Here is a 22,427-nt window from a genome sequence, read left to right on the forward strand (position 1 = left end):
AACACCCATGGGATACGACAGGAGGTGAGTGCAGGAAATCATTAGCACTGGAGTCAAACTACACTCGTTTGATCTCACTGATGGAGGAGCAAATATAATTTAGTCCGCTGCGAGTAATTTGTTTTAGCACTTAGCATGGGTTCCTTTTAATTTCGTTTTGCCTTGCATCCGTCTTTCAAAATAAATATTTTTACTTTGTACAAAGTGAATCTTTGTAAGCCTGCAGCTCAAAGACCAGCCCTCAACAACAACTAATGTTTATTCATATTTGCTTGTTTGCATCTGCTCTAGACAGTGACAGGAGCTTGTAGTGTATGCTTCTATTTGAATAGTTTCTGTATAATGAGGCGACTCAGATGTACCCTGTGACAGCTCGCAAAGGGAGGGAGAATAACGAAGTGGGGCTTTTTTTCCCCCCCACAGTGGCTCTAATTATCCGGAAGACGGTGCTGAAGCTGCTGCATCTGTTTTTTTTTTTTTTTGTCTCACCTTATGTCCTCAATTTGGAGAAAGTTTATGACGATACATGCTGTTTCTAAAATCATGACACCGTTTTTAAGTTTGAAATACAACCCCGATTCCAATAAAGTTGGGACGTTGTGTTAAACATAAATAAAAACAGAATACAATGTTTTGCAAATCATATTCGACCTCTATTTAATTGAATACACGACAAAGACAAGATATTGAATGTTCACACTGATAAACTTGATTGTTTTTAGCAAATAATCATGAACTTAGAATTTTATGGCTGCAACATGTTCCATAAAAACTGGGACAGGTTCATGTCTACCACTGTGTTACATCACCTTTTCTTTGAACAACATTCAATAAACGTTTGGGAACTGAGGACACTAATTGTTGAAGCTTTGAAGGTGGAATTCTTTCCCATTCTTGCTTGATGCATAATTAAACGTATCATCTGGTCATCTAGGTCCATTTGTTCTAGCAGACACTGTTCCACGGTCGCCATTGTTGTTGCTTTGTTCTTTGTTCCGGAAAGGAAAGTAAAAACGGCTACCGGAAATGGCCATAAAATGCAGAGGACGCTCCACCCTGTGGTGTCCTAGCCATTACCAGTGGCGGTATGTGCCCCCGCCCCCCGGTACCCGGAAAAACCCACACAAGCACAGGAAGCCCGAAACTGAGATTCACACCAAAAATCTCAGAACGGTGAGGCTGTGATGCGAACCATGAGGACAGTGTGCTGCCTAAGCACAATAATTCGCTCGCAAATGTTCTTTCAACGTTTTGCAGACAATCACAACATATCACGATGCAGTAATTGTGCGATATAATGATAATGATAAAGATGCAATGCAATATATGCACCACTGGAGGAGGGAAGATTTCGAAATTGTCTTTAAATATAAGAATGTAAAAAAATACACTTGTTTTACACTTGTTTAGACACTGTATGCATTTTTTCTAAGCACAAGAAAGAAATGTTCTTTGTAAAAATACAACAGAAACAAGAACAATAACTAACGTAAGTCAAGCTTTTCACCTAACTACTCTACATTGTGAATACACATTGAATGATTTAAAATTTTGAAGCGGAATTAGACCAGAACACTCACATAGTGGAATGAATGACCCTGTGAGATATGTGTCCCCTATTTACAGTATATGTCACAATAATATACCATTTACCATTCACGAATGACAAATTATTTCATGCATAGTACCTCCATTTGCAGGGGCTGACAAGTATTAAGTCAAGTGACTTAACTGTGAACATTGCAACAATTTGTCATACTTTGAATCATGACAGATTGTTTTCTTTTTAATCAATTGTGTTTGATAAAACCATAAAACATCCTCCATTTACAAATACTTCTGGGTGAGTTCTGATGTGGTCCTTAAATTGAATTAGATTCCGTCAGATTGTGTAGTTATACCTAATGAGGTGGCATATACATCATGTTTTCAGATATGTCATCATCTTGTTTGCGATTATAAATGTTTGCAAATGCATTAGCATGTCTCGCTGCCAGCACGGACTGACAAACAGCATGTGTCCTAATGTGAGGGCACCCAGGACCTCTCCATACCTCAGCTGTGTCTCTGGCAGAGCCTGCAGGGGTTGTTAGCATTGACAGCGCCAGTCTTTCTGCATGAGACTTGCAGGCAGATTGTTGGCAAATCTGGGCTGTTGCTCTCTGATGGGTGTCAGCTGTCTGCCAGCCTTATAGCCTTTTCCTCCGCCACCACCTTGCACCCATTCCCATCATGGTGTATCTTGAAAAAAAAAAAAAGGGCTTTATGGAGTCTCATAATGATATGTGGCAAATGTGCAGCACAGGGGTGATTGTTAACGGCAGCAGCTGCGCAGATAGCCTGGATGATGGAAAATCAGTGGGACCTCATTTTGCTTTGCCAGTATGAATATTAATGGCTCGTTTCCAGGCCATGGCTAATGATGAGGAAAATTCCCTAATAAAAACTTGATGTGATGGGCAACGACCCGCAGGGTCACTGGAGATATTCAAAGTTAATAGTGTGCCATCAGGTGTGAGGAGTTAAGTGATTAGAGGCACAGAACCTAATCCTGATGCGCCCCCATTCCCCTCTCCTTCGTCAGCCAAGAATCAGTGCGGGGGGAGGGCAGAGAGTGATAGACGAGGCTGCAATTCATTGACAGCAGGTTTACACCTTATCGTTAAGTAAACCGTGAAGTATAGGTTACAGAATTCTTTAGAATCAGGGAAGTCTAATGTTCAATTGTTATTATAAACAATACGAGGGATTTATCTGCAACTGTGGCTAAAAAATAGATGTATACACGTACATCGAATCGTTGACAGTGTTTTTAATATATAGTTTAGATGGACAGGCGGAGGGCTGGACGGACAGATAGATAGATAGATAGATAGATAGATAGATAGATAGATAGATAGATAGATAGATAGATAGATAGAAATAAAAGGTTTTCGAAAAAACATTTGCAGTCCTGTGCTTCTGTTAGATAATGCACCACTTCTCCCAGAAAATTGTAGCAATTACAAATGCTATGGTTTTCACCTTTATTTATTTTGTTTGCATTGGAAGACCACAAAAAAAAGATGAGTGACCATTCCACTCAGAACTCCATCAAAATGGACTAGACAAATATATTGGCACCTTCTTCAAATTCTAAAAAATCATTTTATTGCAAGCATGCCATATACGTGCTAATGTGCTCCTTTATGTGCTATCACCAAATAAAATCAAACAAAATCAAATGAAATCCTATAATTTGTCATTAAACTCACATGTGGCAGGTAATAGTTGCTGGCAATTAAGAAATCGCATTTGCAGCCTGTAAAAATGGGGAAAAGGTGATTCAACCTTTGCGTTGCCTGTCTGTGTGTACCACACTGAGCGTGGAGAAAAGAAAGAAGAGCAAAGAATTGTCAGAGGACTGAAAACCAAAATTGTGGAAAAACAGAGAATCTCAAGGCTACAAGTCCATCTCCAGCGATCGGAATGTTTCTTTGTCTACTGTGTGCAACTTCATCAAGAAGTTCACAGCAAATGGCACTGTAGCCAACCTCCCTGGATGTGGATGGAAGAGAAATATGAATGAACGATTGAAACGAGGGTTGCCCAAATGGTGATCCACTTCCATACAAATTCAAGTTCACCTGCAGACACTGGGTACAAGTGTCAGCTCACCGTTGTCATTTGAATGAAAAGGGACGCTACGTTATGAGACCCAGGAGGACCCCACTTCCGACATAGACACATAAAGAAAGCCATTTGCCAACACTTACCTGGAGAAACCACAATCCTCCTGGGAGAATGTCCCGTGGACCGATGACACCAAAGTAGAGCTTTTTGGTAAAACGTATCCCTTTCTTGTTTAATGAAAATGAAATGAGGTCTTCAATGAAAAGAACGGTCAAACATGGTGGAGGTTCACAGATGTTTTGGAGTTGCTTTGCTACTTCTGGTACTGGATACCTTGACTGTATGTATGGCAGCATGAACTCTGAAGACAACCAAATAATATCGGGGCGCAATGTAGGGCCCAGTGTCAGAAAGCTGGGTCTACATCAGATGGCATGGGTCTTACAGCAGGACAATGACTCAAAGAAAAAGAAAAAGAAAAAAAACACCAAGAAATGGCTGAAGACGAAGTGCTGGAGAGTTCTGAAGTGGCCAGCAATGAGTCCAGATCTAAATTCCATAGAACACCTGTGGAGCAATATCAAAACAAGAGTTGGGAAGAGGGGGTTAAAAGAGTGGGCAAAAGAACAGTGGGCCAAAATTTCGGTATAGAGGTGGAACAATCGTGGTGATGGTTACAGGAAGCAATTGATTTTACAATTTTTTCCCAAATTGTGTGCTGCCAAATATTCAGTTGAGGGTGCCAATAATTTTGTCCAGGCAGTTTTTGGAGTTCTGAATGATCAGATTTGGCTTTTCCTCTGCTTTTTTTGTGTTGTTGTAACACAGACAAATGACATAAATGTGACATAAGTGTTTTTAATTGCTCCAATTTTCTGGGAGAAGTGGTGCATTATCTGACAGAAGCACAGTGGTGCCAATATTTTGGGCTATGACTATTCAGCCACAGGGCAAATTGACTAAACTCGTACATTATTACCTTATTATTACTACAGAATATTAATATTACACACTTGAATAAATATTCCAAAATCACATGTATAAAGAAACATCTCATAATATCATACATATAGTCTATGTGGTTTTTGGGAGTAATTTCCTCAGTGTGTCTCCATTCCTGTTCCTGGCACACAGTCCAGGGAACCTGCCCATCAGGCTTTTATCTGCCATTCCAACAGGCTAGTGGGCGTGGCTGGCATATTCTGTTTATTTTCTGTTTGTTTCGTAGGCGCTTTTAAGCAAAATTGTTGTCAGAAAATGACTTGCGGGGAAAAATTTGAGAAAATCTTTATACTATGAAAGAATTTTGATTTAATTGGAGCACATCACAAAACAAAACATCACTGCAAAGTTCATATCAAATGATGAGATATAATCATTACCTTCATAATCTAACAATTTATATTGATGGATGGATACTGTATATTAAACTAGGTTCAAATAGCTCCTTTCAGAGAATTACACAAATATTTTGTCACGTGTGGGGAGTAGCTGGACCCAAGAGCAGGCGGAGGCAGATGTCAAAGGATGAACATATTTGGTGCTTGCATCTGTGGGTCGAGTGCTAAAATTAAGATTCACTCTTCAATTGTAGCACGTCAGATAGTCTAACTGTACAAAGCAAGCTAGTGTATCTCTAGGGAGCTACTGTAACTATGGAAATGTCATCATTAATGCAGTTTGATGCGTAAAACATTTTATTAGTGGACCATTTGGTTCTTGTCAAAATTCTTGAAAACAGTTTCTGTGTGGGCACCCACGCTTTCATTTCAGCATTTATATAGTTCTCTCAGTTCAACATTAACCTGGTACCCTCACACCCCAAAGCGCTCTGTACCCTCGCATGTAGCTGGAAAAGTCAACCTGAGATGTACCGTAGCTGGAAGGAAAGATGTGGAAACGCTTATGCAACAAATTGGTTATTATTAGTGCTTAACCTCTATGGTCCCACCTTCTTATCCTGAACCTTGTCAGGCTTAAGTGTATGCTGGCTGGGTGGGTGGATGGGATTGATCCACAGAAAGGTTTACCCTGTGGCAACATCAAGGCATCACTTTCCATCGTTTGCCACCGCAGCTCACTTTTCCTCAAATCTCCTCCCTTCCTAAACACTCACCCAAGTTGTGTACCTCCTTTAATTTCTGGAAATGTGTAGTCCACCCCTCTATATTGAGGTTATTTTAAAATGTTGGGTCAGTTCTCTGATTTGTAATATTTATGATGTAATCAGCATGTATAAAAAGTCTACACACCCCGTTCAAATACCAGGTTTTTGCGATATAAAAAAATTCGACCAAGAAAAATCATTTCAGAATGCCGTTAATGTGACCTATTACCTGCACACCTCAATTGACAATAAAGTGGACATTTACTACGATATTGTGGTTGCCCAAGTGTTCACAACCTCTTATAACTGGGGATGTGGTTGTGTTTAGAATAAATTTTTCACATTCAAACTCATGTTAAATTGGAGTCAGCGAACACCTGTCACCATTTAAAGTGCCTCTGATTAACCACAAATGACGCTCTGCTGTTCTAGTCGGCTTTTCTCAACATTTTTGTAGTCCCATTTTACAGCACAAGCCATGGTCTGGCGAAAGCTTCCACAGCATCAGAGGGATCAGCAATGCTGCTAAGAGACTGACAGCAACATGGAATGAGATTGAGAGAATGATACTTTTTGGCAAGTATTGCCTGTTTAGTGCATTTGACAACATGTTTGCGTCTTTTTTATACAGTATGTCTGGGCTATGGGGTAGGGTGCCAAGATGGAAGACTTATCTTACAAAGAAAAAAATCCAAGCCCAGCGACATTTGCGAAAACACACACACACACACACACACTTGAAATTTGCACATGCATATGGTGAAATGTGTTATGATCTAATACAAACCAAGGTTGAACTTTTTGGCCATAATTTGGTGCAAACACAGAAGAACACCATACATACAGTTAAGCATGGTGGTGGCAGCAACATGCTTTTGGGGCGTTTTTTCTTCATCTGAAGCTCAGGCCTTAGTCAAGGTGGAGTGAATTCTTAACATTTCCAAATAGGAGTCAAGTGTTAGCACAAAACCTTGAGGCTTCTGCGAGAAAGCAAACAAAAAATTCAGGAAAAGACTACTAGAACATCTGGATCAGAGAAACTTTGAATGGTCGCAGGTGTGTGCGACCTCCCATTTAACAGGAGTTTAAATGTGATTGGTTAATTCTGAATACAGCTACACCCCCAATTATGAGAGGGTGGGCCACTTGTGCAACCACATTATCTCAGTTGTTTATTTTTATTTTCCCCCTTCAAAAAGATTTCTTTTTTTTTTTTTGATAAAATTGCATTGTAAAGGTTTTAGGTGACATTTGCGCTAGGTCTCATTTTTTTTATGTCACAGAAATCTGGCATTTTAGGGTGTGTAGAGTTTTTATATTCACTGTATATTGATATAGCAGTATGGAATGAATCAAACCCAGGTTTAAAACATGGTCTCTCTGTGAGTTGAAAGCAGAATATAATATATTAGGAATGCACTCCAGGGTATTGAAAACAGAGGTCACAGGCTATAAAGTTCAGATTATTTTATGGAAGGCTTCATTTTTCTGCCCTTCTCCCACGTCATCCCTCCCTTTGCTGAAATTTTTGAGTTTGCAGTCAAATAGAAAATCTTGTGGATAAAGCTTTACATCTGAAAGGAAATTGCATTCAGCTGTTATTCTGCTGCTTTTGGCTGGTGCCGCACATCTGGATCAGACCTGATTATGTTAGTCCAGACAAACATCTGGTCCTCCCTGACGAAACATTTTTGGCTGCTGAAAGATCGTTTTTTTTTCCTTATGCGACTATGTAGACACACAAGCTGTTTTCTTTTCCTTTTGATTGGTTTCCAGCTCTTTTTCGTCCAATACTTTTATGAGAAGGTTTGGCATTAATCAGATGCTATGGAAATTGCATGTTCAATGTCATCACTGTGAAGCCAAACTTATTTTAAAGATCTGACCCAGTCAGGCATGTCATGTTGTGTTTCGCTCAACTAGCTGAACTTTTACATGTATTTACAAAAATGTCTTTCATGTAAATTGTTTAATAAAATTGTCATCTGGTGGCCTAGATTCTAAAACAAACAAAAAAAAAAAAAAAAAAAAAGTTTTGTTCGGGCGTCAGTGAGAATGAATTCAAGTTTAATGCAATATATCTTTCAGTTTGTGTGTTTGGTTAATTATTTTAGCTTCATTATAAGTTAGTATTAGAGCGTCAGCCTCACAGTTCTGAGGACCTGGGTTCAATCCCCGGCCCCGCCTGTGTGGAGTTTGCATGTTCTCCCCGTGCCTGCGTGGGTTTTCTCCGGGCACTCCGGTTTCCTCCCACATCCCAAAAACATGCATTAATTGGAGACTCTAAATTGCCCGTAGGCATGACTGTGAGTGCGAATGGTTGTTTGTTTCTATGTGCCCTGCGATTGGCTGGCAACCAGTTCAGGGTGTACCCCGCCTCCTGCCCGATGACAGCTGGGATAGGCTCCAGCACGCCCGCGACCCTAGTGAGGAGAAGCGGCTCAGAAAATGGATGGATGGATATAAGTTAGTAATGCTAGAGATGCCTTACGCTGACTTCAGGCATCTGAAATTGGGCCAGTCTTGTCATATTTGAAAGTAAAATAATGACAAAAAAAATGTACCTTAAACAGGCAAAGATCATGGGCTTGCAATATGAACATAACTCACTGTAAGCTTCAGCTAACCTGTGACTTTGAACAGTTGTAAGTGTTAGAAAATGCAGGGATCGCTCATGTCATTGCCGTGCCCACCTCTGCCCAAAAGTGACAAAAGTGAATGCAACGAACGAAAAATTGAAATAAGATGTTATTTTAAAAATATTACAAATTATATGTATTTCTATATTTAGATGCGGAGAATAAATAGTATCCAGTTAATGATGACTAAAATGTATTTGTTTATTGCTGTTGTCTCATTTCAAGATGTCACTTCCGCTTCAAGGTGCCGAGACATTTGCCTTTAACTCTCGTAAATTGTCACATGCGCGGTGGGGTAGTGTACAATAAGAAAGATATTGCCGAGGTAGGGCGTCAAATTCGATAACGTTAAAGTTACCGATTACAAGTATACTGTACATACTTATACAGTATAGCGTCCCCCTGGCAAAATATTAAGTGTTTGTACTTGTATGGCAGTAAGCAAACTGGACGTGTGTCTGTGGCTGATGACGAGCAGGAGTATGGAGGAACCATTAAACCTTTGCATTGTGCTTCTGCTCTAAATGACATGACCAACATTGGCTGAGAATGCCTCGATGATTAGTAAATGTACAGTAGATGCAGACCTGAGTTGGATGTGCTTGGCGGCAACAACTGCAATGTTTATCTGTGTCCCAAATTTTGCATTGTCAAAAAAAAAAAAAAGAAAAATGTCCATTTCGGTCTTGCTCTAGTCCCCATGAATAATGTACCCATTGCCCATACCCAGCAGTAGGACAGGCATGCTGCCATATCACGCAGTTATGGCAGAGAGGCCCTCTGGGCTCCAAGATGGCAATCAAGGCTTGATTTGCCAACACATTTCCAATGATTAAAATGTAATTAGCACAAGCGAGCACCTCCTCCCCAGCTAATTTCCACACACGCTGTGACAGGCAGGCGGTCGACGGCAACCAGGCCCCAGCAGCAGATGGAGCAGAATGCAGCAGGAGGGGGAGAAACCCATTTTGCCATGTGACTATTTGTATCCGAAAACCATCAGGATGGGCAGCTATATCTGGAAGGAGCTGTTAGAAGGACGGAGCGAGGAGCCCTTGACAACACCTCGTGCAATTGGCGCTGTCAGAGCTGACCGTGGCAATGGCTGCCATCCCTCATGCTGTTACTCCAGCTTCCAGGCATACAACCATTTTGGCTTCCTCCAACTTTTTAACCCCTTCAGCCATCCTACAGGACAACCTGGCTCAGGCTGATAAACAGACCCCATCCTGTGAGCAAAGGGATGCTTTAATGAAACCACTATCAACCATAATTAATTATATGGTCGTGGCGAGAAAGTAGCTTTACCTGAAGCTCATGCCACTCATGGGGACAACAGTGTGAAACCGTTGCACATTTGTCTTTAAAACATCATATGTTAGTCATTTTGGACCAGAGGATTTCTCAGAGGCCTCACATGCCTCTTTTAAATGTGTGATGTGGTTAAGTCCACAGTTCTGGCATTTATTTCAGTAGTTAACTGGATGAGCAGACTTGCTGCAATATTTAACATTTGGTCTGTGACTTCTAATGTTCCCCTGCTTTTCAAGAAGTATTACTCACATATGGGGAGGATTTAGGACAAGAATAATTCACTCAGAGTCAGACCAATGTAAACAATGGCCTTACGCTCAGACAGAGAACTTCATAGGCGCATGTAGCCAAAAGTAAGACCCCAGTGAGAGCAGCGGGGCAATCAGAAGTGGTCCGGATACAAGCCAACATCAACAGCTCTTAAAGCTGAAGTTAATGTTTGACATTCTTGAGTTACTTAAACGAAACACGAGGTTCTTGTTATACAGTATAATAATGCCCTCTGTAAATAGTGAGCCTGGATGGAGATCACTTTCTTTAGTCAGCCGCCCCCCTCCTTGGACTCATGGTTTCCTAATTGTACATGACTGTTGCTTCAAGTTAGAACCATTTACGTAACTCCGCCTGTCAGAGTGATCTCAATGGCACCACTGTTGTGCTTTTACTCATTGCAGTAGACCATGTTCATTTTGTCAGAAATCGAAAACCTCTGGCATACACTATCTCTGTTCAGCAGACATGACCTCCCAGTCTTTTTCTTTGAGATGTGTAAGATTATTTTACATTCAACTAAAGCTCTACAGATTTATTCATGAGCTCCCATTAACCATAATTGTGGCAGTAACTGCATTTTGGGGCTCACCTGTTGAAATAAAAACATACTTATCGTGGTTCAATGAGGTTTTCCTTTTCTTTTTAACATTTGTAACATATTTGCCAAGCCCAGACTCTCTTAAGATATGTTTACACCACAATGACTACTTTTTAAAAACATTTTGGAAATTCTGTCAAACTCATCCTTGTTCACATTAACATGCAAAAAAAATCCAAATCAGTAATATACATGGAAGGCCAGAGAGCAATACATCTTTTGAATGCCTTTCGTCAGCATCATTTTGTTAGCCTAATAGCATAGTTGTCAGTAATGAATTTGAACATTTTTGTAAAACAAGAACAATTTTTTTTTTTTTTTACCAAGCACATTGGTGTTTTGTATTGATATTGCAACAGTATGCAAAAATGGCTTGGGCAAATTTTCTATGAGGCGAACAAGACGAAGTAAGTACGAAGGCATGTTGCAACTGCTGGATGCAGAGGTGCAACTAAACGGTCCACCATTACTGTTTTGACATTTGTTTGTTTGTTTTCAAATTCCACTTTACAACACAATTGAGTTGAGTTTTCAGTTAAAAATGCTTGAATCGCGCATCCGTATTAACGACCGTGACCATAAATGACGCTTGTAGCACCAGCTGAATTTTGGAGCTCCCTTGCCTAAAAAACATACTTCAGGTATGGTCCTCTAATCATTCTTGACATTTCCAACCACACTCCAGAAACCTCAAGGCTAATTTTTTTCCTTCTCTGATTTTAGTGTAGAAATAAAAAGATGAAAAGCATCGCACACATGTAGGCATTTGTCTCCCCTGCAGGAAGATATTTATTATTTTTGCCATGATCACTTGTGACAGCTCAGGCTTGATTGTATGCTTGGGTTTTTTTTTTTTTTAATCTTTATACTGTCAGCATTATTTTCTTTACCGTTTTTCTGTGAAAGCTTCTATTCTGTAAGGATGATTACATCGTCTATGCTTGCATGTCAAGCCTGATTTTTTTATTATTATTATTATTACTATAAAAGGTATTTCAATTTTATTAAGTTTTCCATTTTATTACCTTTTTTGTTGCTCTGGGAAATTTACATACCTCTATTCCCGGGGAAAAGAATGTAATGACAGCAATTTATTTGATTTTCTCTCCCCCTACTAGCAGTGTGAGTGCTTCGTTTAGCAGTACCTGCGAATGCGACAGGCGGTGGGATGAGAAGTGAAAGAGAGCAGTTGATTAAATCATCATCAAGTCGCAACGCAGAAAGTCAATTCTGCTTGCCGTCTAGAATGATATCCTTTTATCTTAAAGTAATGAGCTATGGCACTTTTGCATCGGATAATGCGATGAGTTCCATTAGGATGTTCCATTTGCTTCACAAGCAAGGGCAAGTCATTCCAGCCGGCTTCTCTCTTGGCAATCAAAGCAATCGGCCGCGCAAGCAGGAGAGGGGAAAACGAGGGAAAAGATAAAGGGGATCTGAAAAAAAAGAAAAGTTGCTCCCAACATGATAGATAAAACTCAAATAATGGTTGTGTGAACCTGTCGCACACGCCCGCGTTCCCGATTGTGCTGCGTGTACCGTTAGAGGAGTTGCTAATGAGTACTCAGTTTGCTGTCACATTCTGACGAGCCTCAATATATTGAAGTTGTCGAGGCAGCTTATACTTAGATTTTGTCGGCAGCTCCGTTAGTCAGTTCTTTGCGGGTGGCCACGAGAGATGTCTATCCCAGATATGACTATTCACAAACTGAATTGGATGTATAGAAATGCACACATATTTGGAAAAAAAAATGTTTTAATCTATTTGCACTTACCGCATTTGGATTAAAGTAGAGTGGAAACTTGGGTTACAAATTTAATTTCTTCTGTGACCCCGTTTGTAACCTAAACCGAGGCAATGTTTCCCACGTTTCCCGGTATATTGCTCATTAACTTTAACTAAGGAGGGGAAAGGGGAGGGGGACTACAGCTCCTTCATTGAAGAAAAGTCTTCCACCATTATAACATGGGGAAATTCCGATTTAGGTGGGTTTTTTTTTCTTTTGTCGGTTAATTTTCTAATTCATTGGTTGATTTTAGCACAATTAAACGGATCCAAGAAAACCGCTTGGTCGTTTAAAATATTCATTGCTCCATTGGGCAATTTTCCGCTTTGATCATTTTTAATCATTTTTTGTATTACCTCGCTCACGCTATCACCAGCATTTTCGAATGTGTTTGTCAGTCTAATACAGACCAAAAAAAACAACAACAACAAAGATACGGTCGCCTGCCCTGCTTGCATTGCGTGATGCACAGAGCCTATGATGATTACACAACGCGAGAAGCACAGCACAGGTCCTTCCGCTCATCTATGACAAGTGCCTCCTCACCCGATCTTTAACAGTTTCCCTTTTCTTATGAGCCATTCTGACTCTTTAGCAAAACTTCTGTGTGCCAACATTGCACCTACTTGCATGTTCATTCGTAAACAATGCAGCTGCCGCTCAAATCTGTGATTAGGTGAATGAGAGAACCTTTGCGGAACTTCCGCCTCGCAACGTGTGGACAGCTATTTTGACGTGATTACGCTGACATTAGCTGGCGACCAGTTCAGGGTCGTTGACGTGTCATTGTAATATTTGAGGATGCACTTCGAGAAATTACAAAAATAAACATACACGCTAACGTACCCTGTTGCTGAGCACTAGCTACTGCCCTATTGTACTCGACAATGTCAAGCCCTCAATTTCCTCTCAAATAAAAGAAATCTGCAGATCCTCGCCAACAGCCTATGATGATAAGTAAAAATAGAAGGCCCTCATTTTCATCCTTCATGTTTTGTCTCGCTCATAGTGATGCATTCAGTGCCGTGTAGTTTTCATAGTTTCTTGTGTTAATACATTGTATTGGAAGACCAACCGCCACAAACTAGAGCCAGGACTGTACAATATGGCGGCATTATTTGCCCTGAATTGTTTTTATTCTCATAAGCCAGAGCAAGATTCATACGGGCAGGTGTGAAAAAACATGACTCTATCGCGCAGAGCCCTCAGCTCAACCAATGAAACAACTTTGGCATAGTCCTGTTTTCCATTGGACTGCATTGTGACCTTACAAATGTTCTTTTGGATGAATGGACACACATTCCCACAAATACTCTCCTTCCTAATAGAGTGAAAGCTGTGTGGTTACCAACCCCATAATTCTTTTCAATCTTCCGTTCCTGCATATGTCATGTCCAATTGTCCAAATTTGTCCTTTATAATGAGAACCTTTTCTCCCTTGTCTCATTTATTCACTATGCGGAGAAGGGTGTTGGCTTTCACACTGTATTGGGGATGGATGTTGGAATGTTGTAGGAAGTGGGCAGAGAGCAAGCGAGAGAGAAATAGAGAGCAAGGGAACGTCTGAGAAGTGTTTGCCCAGTGCGTTTATTGCCCCTGCATAATTTATGAGTTGCTGGAGCTGACCATCATGGCAGCGTGCCGCCGGCTGCCCCTGGGGCCATGTGGGACAGGCCTGTAAATTGGATGCTATGCTCCTGCTGAGCTCGCATTGGCCCCTTTTTCGCATGCTGCCTGAGAAACATACTAGCCACATGGCCAGACTGCTGCTACCTTTGAGCTCCGCAGGGTCCAGATCAGCAAAAAATGAGATTGAAGCAAACAAAAAAAAGTAAAAAGAGAGAGAGAGCCAAGACAGAAGTACTTTCTGTCGCTTGCTCCCCGGGCTGTAAATCTTTTCATCCTTTTCGCCCTTGCCCTCCCCTCTCCCACACACACAAATATACGATGCCAGCCCCTGTCTATATTCCCCCCCAGTGCCTTCTTCATTACTGACTTCAGTGCTTCTCTGCACCTCAGCCATATGCACAACTTTGACGCTGCCAGTCACCCAGCATGACACTAATTAGTTGATAAAGAATTAAGTGGACCTTGAAATTGAAATTGGATGAGGGAAAAAAATGAAATCTAACACCTTTTTCCTGTCGCCATTGACAAGGTTGCCTTCCTCTTCCCCCTCTTCATCCCCAGCCTCACGCAAAAACACATGAAATAATAATTGTTGTCGAAGTTCTTGTTCATGAGGTTCCAGCTCCAACTGAGCGTTAGATACATGTCATCAAGTGATCTTCAGGTACATATCATAGATCATTTTACACTTGAGAGTATGTAAGTCCTGCGATGCACATGTCATGGAAACAATGAGTCCCAGCCCTGGAACAAATGAGTCCCTGCAATTTATCATCACGAAATACCGACACAGTAATCCTCCGCTCCATCACGGTTCTTGCTTCACCCTCCCGCTATATTGCAGATTTTTATAGCAGTTGTTACAGTATCTTTTGTACTGTTTGTACAATATGTTTGTTTTATCCATTACTCTTGCGCCTTCTCAATATATGTGTTTAGACCTGCCACGACAGCAGAGTTTTTAGAATGATATATTTTCCCCAAAACTTTCACGATAAAAGATAGTATTGTTGATGTTTTTGTTTGTTTGTTTGTTTGTTTTTAATGGCACTGATATAATGATATTAGACATAATAAAGAATTGTACACGTACATAGTACACGTACATTGAAAGACTTCCCCAGCCATCAGGCTTTCTGTTAAACCATTGATTGCGAGGCTGGTGACTGCTCCGGACGTGAAAGCCGGTGAACCTGTCCGCCCGGTCCGCACCGAGCGGCGCCTCCTCCACCCTCGGAAGAAAAACTCAAGTGAACTAACTCCCCCTCAGTCGCGGTGAGAGGGAAATATAAGATAAAGCATACAGTTACAAGTAGTATGGTTGACTTTTTTACAGTGCACGTACCCCTCTACCACGCTCGCTCGCATGTTGTTGTTTTCTTAACACAAACGCATATCTTGGGTGAGAAAAAAAAAAGAAAAATCATGCGCCGGATTTGTGGCACTATGCCGCAGTACTTTAAGACGTGAAACAAATAGTTGACTTTCCCTAAAGCGTCGCTGCTTTCATGGGCGGTGCGCTGGGGGTTACCACAACAATGACAATTTATTGAAAAAAAAGTCTCTGTTGTATATATGGAACGATAACCCGCCCTGCTCTGCTTCTGATGGGCTACTGGAAACAGGACTCGCACTTTTAGTGCATAATGATTCGCTGAAGCACTACAGCAACACACACACATACGTGTGACGCAGTTTCACCATGCTTTATGCGTCCCTGCTCATTTTTGTGCGTCTCAGACGCGGGGTGCACATCAAACGAGATCCCTGCATGTTATCAAGGGATCTTCATATGTCTACACCTACCAAGGCTTTTGTCAGCTTGTGACATTCATACTGTCACAGAAAATATTACAATTGCGATACATTTGAATTGCGTGGCAGTTTCAAATGCATGGAACCTCATCCAATATCTGATTTGTCTTTCTTTCTCTTGCAGTGTGACACAGAGACGGACCAGGACGACAAGGTAAGCCTGACAATTTCCATAGCATTTTGGGTGTGTCTGAATCACTTTTGAATCAGATTCACTGTTCGTCATTTAGGCCTGACAGTTAATTTAATTACAATCAAACATCCTAAACATAAATACTACCACACTATAAGTAGTTACACATGAATTGTAAATGTACTTACTGACATACAAAATCTAAATCTAAATCTGGACTTCTGGATTTTAAGGATTTATCATGAAGTCAAATGGAGGGTGTTTTAATTAGAATGACACAAACAGAGTCAATACCTTGCATTTTTACGTTTTCCTGGTTTGTATTCAAATCATCCATTTACCAAGCAATCTATCCACGGCATCATTTTTGCTTCTTTTGTTAAAAATGTAAATGCTCTCAAGGAATTGAATATAGAGTATGCAGAAAATGCATTTGCAGTACTTTATACTGGTTTAAAATATGAATAACCAATGATTCAAATGATACCAATATATACAAGGTTTCAAAGGCTTTATTGTCATACGATTGAGTCATTAGTCCGAATAAATTCTTACTTTACTGCGCACGCTTAAATTCTAGAGAAAGCGTTTTAAAAATAATAATAATAATCAATAAAAATAGTAAAAATAGAGAGTTGCAAATGAGCATGTTTATGATTTGTGCAAAAGTATTTACTGTACATTCATGTAAAGATGTGCAAAAGAGCATTTGTAATATGGATCTTGAAAGTCCCCACATGCAACTCAACATTTTTTAAGAAACAATCATTATTGAGCTATATCTGGCATTAAGAAATCAAAGATTGTCATTGGGAAAATACAACAATGACAAAAGGTTTTCAGTCACTACTCAAATCTTAAGTTTTCTGGTATTTTGGAGAATTACTGTAAAGCAACATTTTGAGTCATATCTAACCAAAAATGTTTGCAGGTAAATTCATTTACAACAGTTTGCGGAGTTTTATGACATATATATTTTGTAGTACATTTTACTGTGTCAAACATTTATTGACCCTAAATGTTGCAATTAGATAAAACATTTTTTGTCTGTCTCCTATATTTAAAAGTGTCGAAAACAAATATTTGATGGCTGCCATATGTTGGTCAGTGTTGGTCACAAACAGGCTCACTTGTTTTGAATCCTGTTTGTAGTATTTGCTGCTGCCTCAGTCGTCCAGGTATTCCGTTTTTTTGAAGCAATATGATCTCACGACTTGTAACTAGCAAAATAGCTCCGCTCTAATGGATTACTAATGCTTGTTGCCTGCATGTCTTGCATGGACAGAGCAGCAAATTGAGTCATTGCTCCGTGTTGTCAATTGAAACTCGTCCTGTCTTTGTTGTTTCCTTTTCGTTTCTGGAATCAGGAGAGCGCACGTTGCCCTATAATCCCTCAACTGACTGCATTAATTCACTTGGGCACATGTTCCGCCTCTGACGAACAGCGTCGACTACACCTTGCTGTCATTGATTAATTGTATGTTAAAGAAACAGAGCAGTGAATGAGTAAATATGGGACCTCTGTGACAGGGGGGTGACTCATGTGTTCTGCCTTGTTGTTAGGGAGTAATTTGAGCTCCCACACGATGCATTTACCCCTCCAGAGTCCACATCACCTCTGTCATTATCTGCTCCTGCCAAGCCCTTTACACTCTTCGCCCACTACCACTGTTGTGATTTGCATTCCGTGGATGATGCGGTCTACTACTAACACCGCAGTCGAGAAGGATGCTGAAAAGAAGTGAAATGGTTTGAATGGGTCAAATGTATTCCAAAGATGACAAACGAGGTTTATTTAGTTTCCCTTCAAAAGCCGGAAATGGAAAAAGTGTCCCCCGGAGAAATCATGCTCTGCATGTGCAGCGGATCTCTGCCGTGTCGACTGGAGCTGCCAGGCTCTGATAAGACACTATTTGGATCTCAGAATTTGCGTGTGTGTGCAGTTTTGCTCATATGTTTGTACGTGTGTGTGTGTGTGTGTGTGTGTGTGTGACTGTTAGGAAACTATCAGAGCCTTTGCACATTACAAAAGGATAGGCCTTTAAAAATGTTAGCAGCATGTTAAGCAGAGTACATACATATTCATTTTATAATGTCATTAAGATTTGAACGATCTGTATGTATTCAGCTATAGTGTAGCGTCCAAGCAGAATCAGATGTTCATTTTAATTGGGATGGGACCTGGACAGCTTCGTCCTCGTGACGATGCTTTGTGTGAGTCGCAATACATCGTTCATATGCTTCCGCCAAAGGACAAGTAAAATAGCCTCCTCTCACATTTAGACTTACGAAAATACATATTTGATATGAAATATTTACTCGAGAGTCATCACTTAGCTACAGAGTCTGGACCTGGACTTTATGATATTGTCAGGAGCACTTAGGCAGTCACTTTAGACTCACTGATGCTTGAGTGTTTTTGCTTATAAGTGGCATCTTAAAACTACTAAAATATTTTAGGATACATTTTCACTGGTGCTCAAGTGGTTTTCAAAATGAACCATTCCTATATTTTCAGTACTCAGGCCTTAAAGGTTTTAATCACATTTGAGCTTTTTAAAATATTTTACAAGCATCGTTTACTTGCGCCATCAGCATCCACAAACTCTCCGTGCTATTATTTGAAGTATTTTAGCTTCGTTAATAATGGCCAAGCCGCGCTGGACCGTAATGTGTGTAGTCATTTGGGGCAAGGGATCGAAGTGGGTGCTTTAGAGCAGCCGGGAGAACTTGTTTGTCCTTGACATAAAATAAAATTTGCTATTTATCTTCCTTTATTGTTTTGCTGTGTTTGCCCTCCGGCAATCCTCACAGAAGAGTTGTGTTTCTCAATGACTTGGCAGCACTGTACATAAAACCAGTTTACAATCCACCCCCCTACCACCCAAACCCGCCCTCCCTGCACCGCAGTGGGAAAGAAGAGTAATAAAAAGGAAAGAGCAACTTGTCAGCATTAAAAGATTATGTGTTTTGCCCCCTCCAAAGGAGGAGAGTAGTGTTTACAGGCTTGAGTGGGTGCTCACTAGGTTGAGGCTGAGGCTGATTGCACTAGAGTACCCTGTCAGCCAGTGATTTGTCATGTACTTTATCATCCTTGTCACTCTGCCGAGCGTTGTCATAGGTAACGTTCCCACCTTCCCCCTTCCCCCTCTCCCCCCTGTGCTTTGTACTCAGTCAGTGCAGGAAATTTGTATTTACTTTGGGGGAGTGTAATTTGTTCCTCATGGATAATATGACCCTTAGCAGAGCCGGACCATGGGTTAGTTGAAGTGATATTTTCCGGTAATGGTAGTCGTACATCATGGCTGTCAGGGCGGGTTAGGAGGCGAGCACATTATAGCTCCATTTTAGCACTGCAGGCATCTGGGATTATTTTCCATAACCAAGTATGACATGACCGCTCTGCAGAGTGCATTAAATTTTTACTAGCTTTTTTCCCTCCCCCTGCAACTTATGTGGCTTTACCCCCGGTCTGGATCTCAGGGCTGCCACAGTGATAGATATTTCCCCCCCCCCCCCCCAATTCCCCTGAGTCCCAGTAGCTCTGTCCAAGGTTAGCGGGTGTCACAGACCTACACGGCTCTCCTCCATCCAATAACTGGCAAATCCCTGCTCCCTGTGAGGTACATTCTCACAGGACATCAGTTCACCACCATCACATATAAACAGAGCCACAGGATTGGTTGGATAGCCATGTTGGATGAGGGTGAAGAAAAGACACGAGGTGCATCGCACCACCCTCCTCGGTCATCAATGTTCAGTAGGCAAATCGCAAGTCAATCTGATGTCGCCATATTGTCTTAAATGCATCAGAGGAGGCTCCGCAGAAGAGCTGTGATCAAGAAACACAGGAGTATCATTTGCATAAGTCTTTTTGGTTCTTACCTGTACAACTAAACCATCATATACCAGCTACAGTAAATATTAAAAAAAAAGGCTACACACACCCGTTCCAATGCCAGGTATGTGTGATATGACAAATTCAGATCAAGGTAAATCATTCATCCATCCATCCATTCTCTCTATTGCTGATCTGCACGCTCACTAGGGATGCCTATCCCAGCAGGCGAGAGGCAAGGTACACCCTGAGCTGGTCGCCAGCCAATCGCAGGGCACATATAGCCAAACAACCAATCACACTCACATTCACACATATCAAATAATTTAGTCTTCAATTAACCTACCATGCATATCTATCTCGATATCTATCTGGAGAAGACCCATGCAGGCAAGGGGAGAACATACAAACGCCACGAAAGAAGGCCGCAGGCCAGATTTGAACCCACAACTCCTAAACTGTGAGGCAGATGTGTTTCCAGTTTCAACCGGAAAAAAGTTTAACCTTGGTTTCATCAGATCAAAAGACATTTTCCCACTTGCTAATTGCTCATTCAACGATTAGTTATACGGTGAATATGACCGCAAGGCCAATATTTACCACACGACCAACAGTCAGGGTTTTATGAAATATAATGCACAGATATCAACTTTTCCCAACGAATAGCTAAGCCGCACACACTCATCAGAATCAGAGTCAGAATCATCTTTATTTGTATGTAAAGTATGTCCAAAAAAACACACAAGGAATTTGTGGGCAGGAACCTATCTAAGTAAAGAGCAACGTTTAGCTTGTCTTACCAGTGGTAAATTTATTTACAAAGAGTACCGTTAAAGCATGCTGGTACCGCAGGGCTTCACCGTCGCTACAATATGTAGGCCACTGTTAGATTTGTACTGTATGTATGTTTTATAAGTAATATTGGCTGCTGTTAAAAAGGGTTTATTTAACCCATGATTCAAAAGTTTTGGCTCACTTAGGAATGTCCCTATTTTTCAAAGTTAATGTGGTAAAAAAAAAAAAAAAAAAAAAAAACATTGCCTTTATTTAAAAAATCAGGATGCCACCAAATGACCCTCATACATATATACTGTACATTTTTGTAACAGAGCAGGACTTTAATTAGTTCTTTTGTCTTTATCATTTTTTTATTGTTTTAGTTTAAATATGCATATTTTTCAAAAGCCTTGTGTTATTTCGATGTGATGATCCTAAATGGCCACATCAAGCACGTAGTTTGCAAATGAAGAAATAGTTTTAGGATCTTCAGAAATCAGAAATGCCCACGGTCTCTTGAAGAATTTACATACACACACATCTGCAGAGTTCATTTGGATGGGAATGAGGTAAGACAAATAGATGGACCTCTCTCATCTTTATACATAACAGGGTTCATACAGAACAATGTTGCTGAGATGCTGATAGCGTTTCTTCTCCCTCTTACATCTGCCATTTGATCTTCCTTTCCTTGACAACAAGGTCAGCAGTGTAAAGGCCATCTCTGGCCATGGACAAATGGTTGGGCCTCCCCACCCCCACTCCAAAGTCTGCTAATCAGAAGAGTCTCTGAGGTGGACGACCAGGCGGAGCTCATTAGGGCACCCTAGAAGAGAAATGAATGTGGAGATTGTAGGGCTGGCAGAGAGCCACGCTGATGAGGCCCAGGGTGGGGAGAAAGAGGGTGTTGGATGGATAGACCCTGTCTGATGGATGACCTGGCCAGCAGGCAGTAACAGTCTCCAGAGGCACATGCTAATGTACACACACACACCTGTCGTCTCCATGTTGCCGCTGCTTCCCCTCTGTCAACCAACCACCGTAGTGTGGTTTCTACACCTTGCACTACAATATCGACACCGTAAAGGAGGAGACCACAAGAGAGAAGAGGTCAGGGAAGAAACGATTCTGCCCTCAATGTCAGATCCATAATTAAATGGAAAGTGCCAAATCACCAAAAATAAAATGTCTGGGTGCTATGCATAGATGGTGTTTTTCTTTGTTTTCAATATGTAATATACCTTCAGATGTATTACTAGTTGAATACAATTTATCTAGAATATAATCTACATTAGTTCCAGATTATGCATAATCTATCACCATTATAAAACCTAACTATACAGGGATTTTAAATATTTGAATTATTAACTGTCTTTGAAATATTACAATAAATTAACCACTGTATATCTGTCAGGTTGGTGTTTCAAGGTGTTGGAGGCAAAAAGGTGGAGGACCCAAGTGCAGGGAAATAGTGAGGCAAGGCAAGACTGTATGAATCTCAAAAATTCAATTTTTTGTTCTCTCACTTAACTGATTGCGCACACTGTTGGCAACAGGTGTAAAAGTGGTGGAGACTGCCGTATTTATAAAAGTGTTTTGCGCTTTCGGTAGTTATGGTTTTTAGCATGGAACGTTTGGGAGAGCACCGCAAGTGCAGAATAAAGTTTGAAGTGAAGCATTGGAAGTGTTAGCAGGAGACAAACACATGCTGTTTGACGGAAAATACATCTATTGCTTTAATATTTTTGGTCAGGGCAGCAACTGCGTGAAAACCCTGTTTTGTTTCATTGAACAAAATAATGCGTTTAAAACTTGGGTCAGCATACCTGAAAAACTACTCTGGGAGAGGTCAGCACCCAAATCAGTCCCATAGTGTACAAATAAAAACCAAGTTAGCAAATTATG

At 40.8% G+C, this 22,427-nt stretch overlaps 1 protein-coding gene across 14 annotated transcripts in view; it reads left to right on the forward strand.

Moving 5' to 3' along the window:
- The window catches only part of auts2a (activator of transcription and developmental regulator AUTS2 a), a 324,592-nt gene that overhangs the window by 201,106 nt on the left and 101,059 nt on the right, over window positions 1-22,427 (forward strand). For all 14 annotated transcript variants that reach the window (XM_061751398.1, XM_061751395.1, XM_061751400.1 and 11 more), the window contains one exon: window positions 15,899-15,928. In XM_061751398.1, the coding sequence (XP_061607382.1) occupies window positions 15,899-15,928 (30 nt within the window). The remainder of the gene's footprint in view (window positions 1-15,898; window positions 15,929-22,427) is intronic.

Source organism: Phyllopteryx taeniolatus, chromosome 17 (genome assembly GCF_024500385.1).
Source record: "Phyllopteryx taeniolatus isolate TA_2022b chromosome 17, UOR_Ptae_1.2, whole genome shotgun sequence".
Classification (NCBI taxonomy): domain Eukaryota; kingdom Metazoa; phylum Chordata; class Actinopteri; order Syngnathiformes; family Syngnathidae; genus Phyllopteryx; species Phyllopteryx taeniolatus.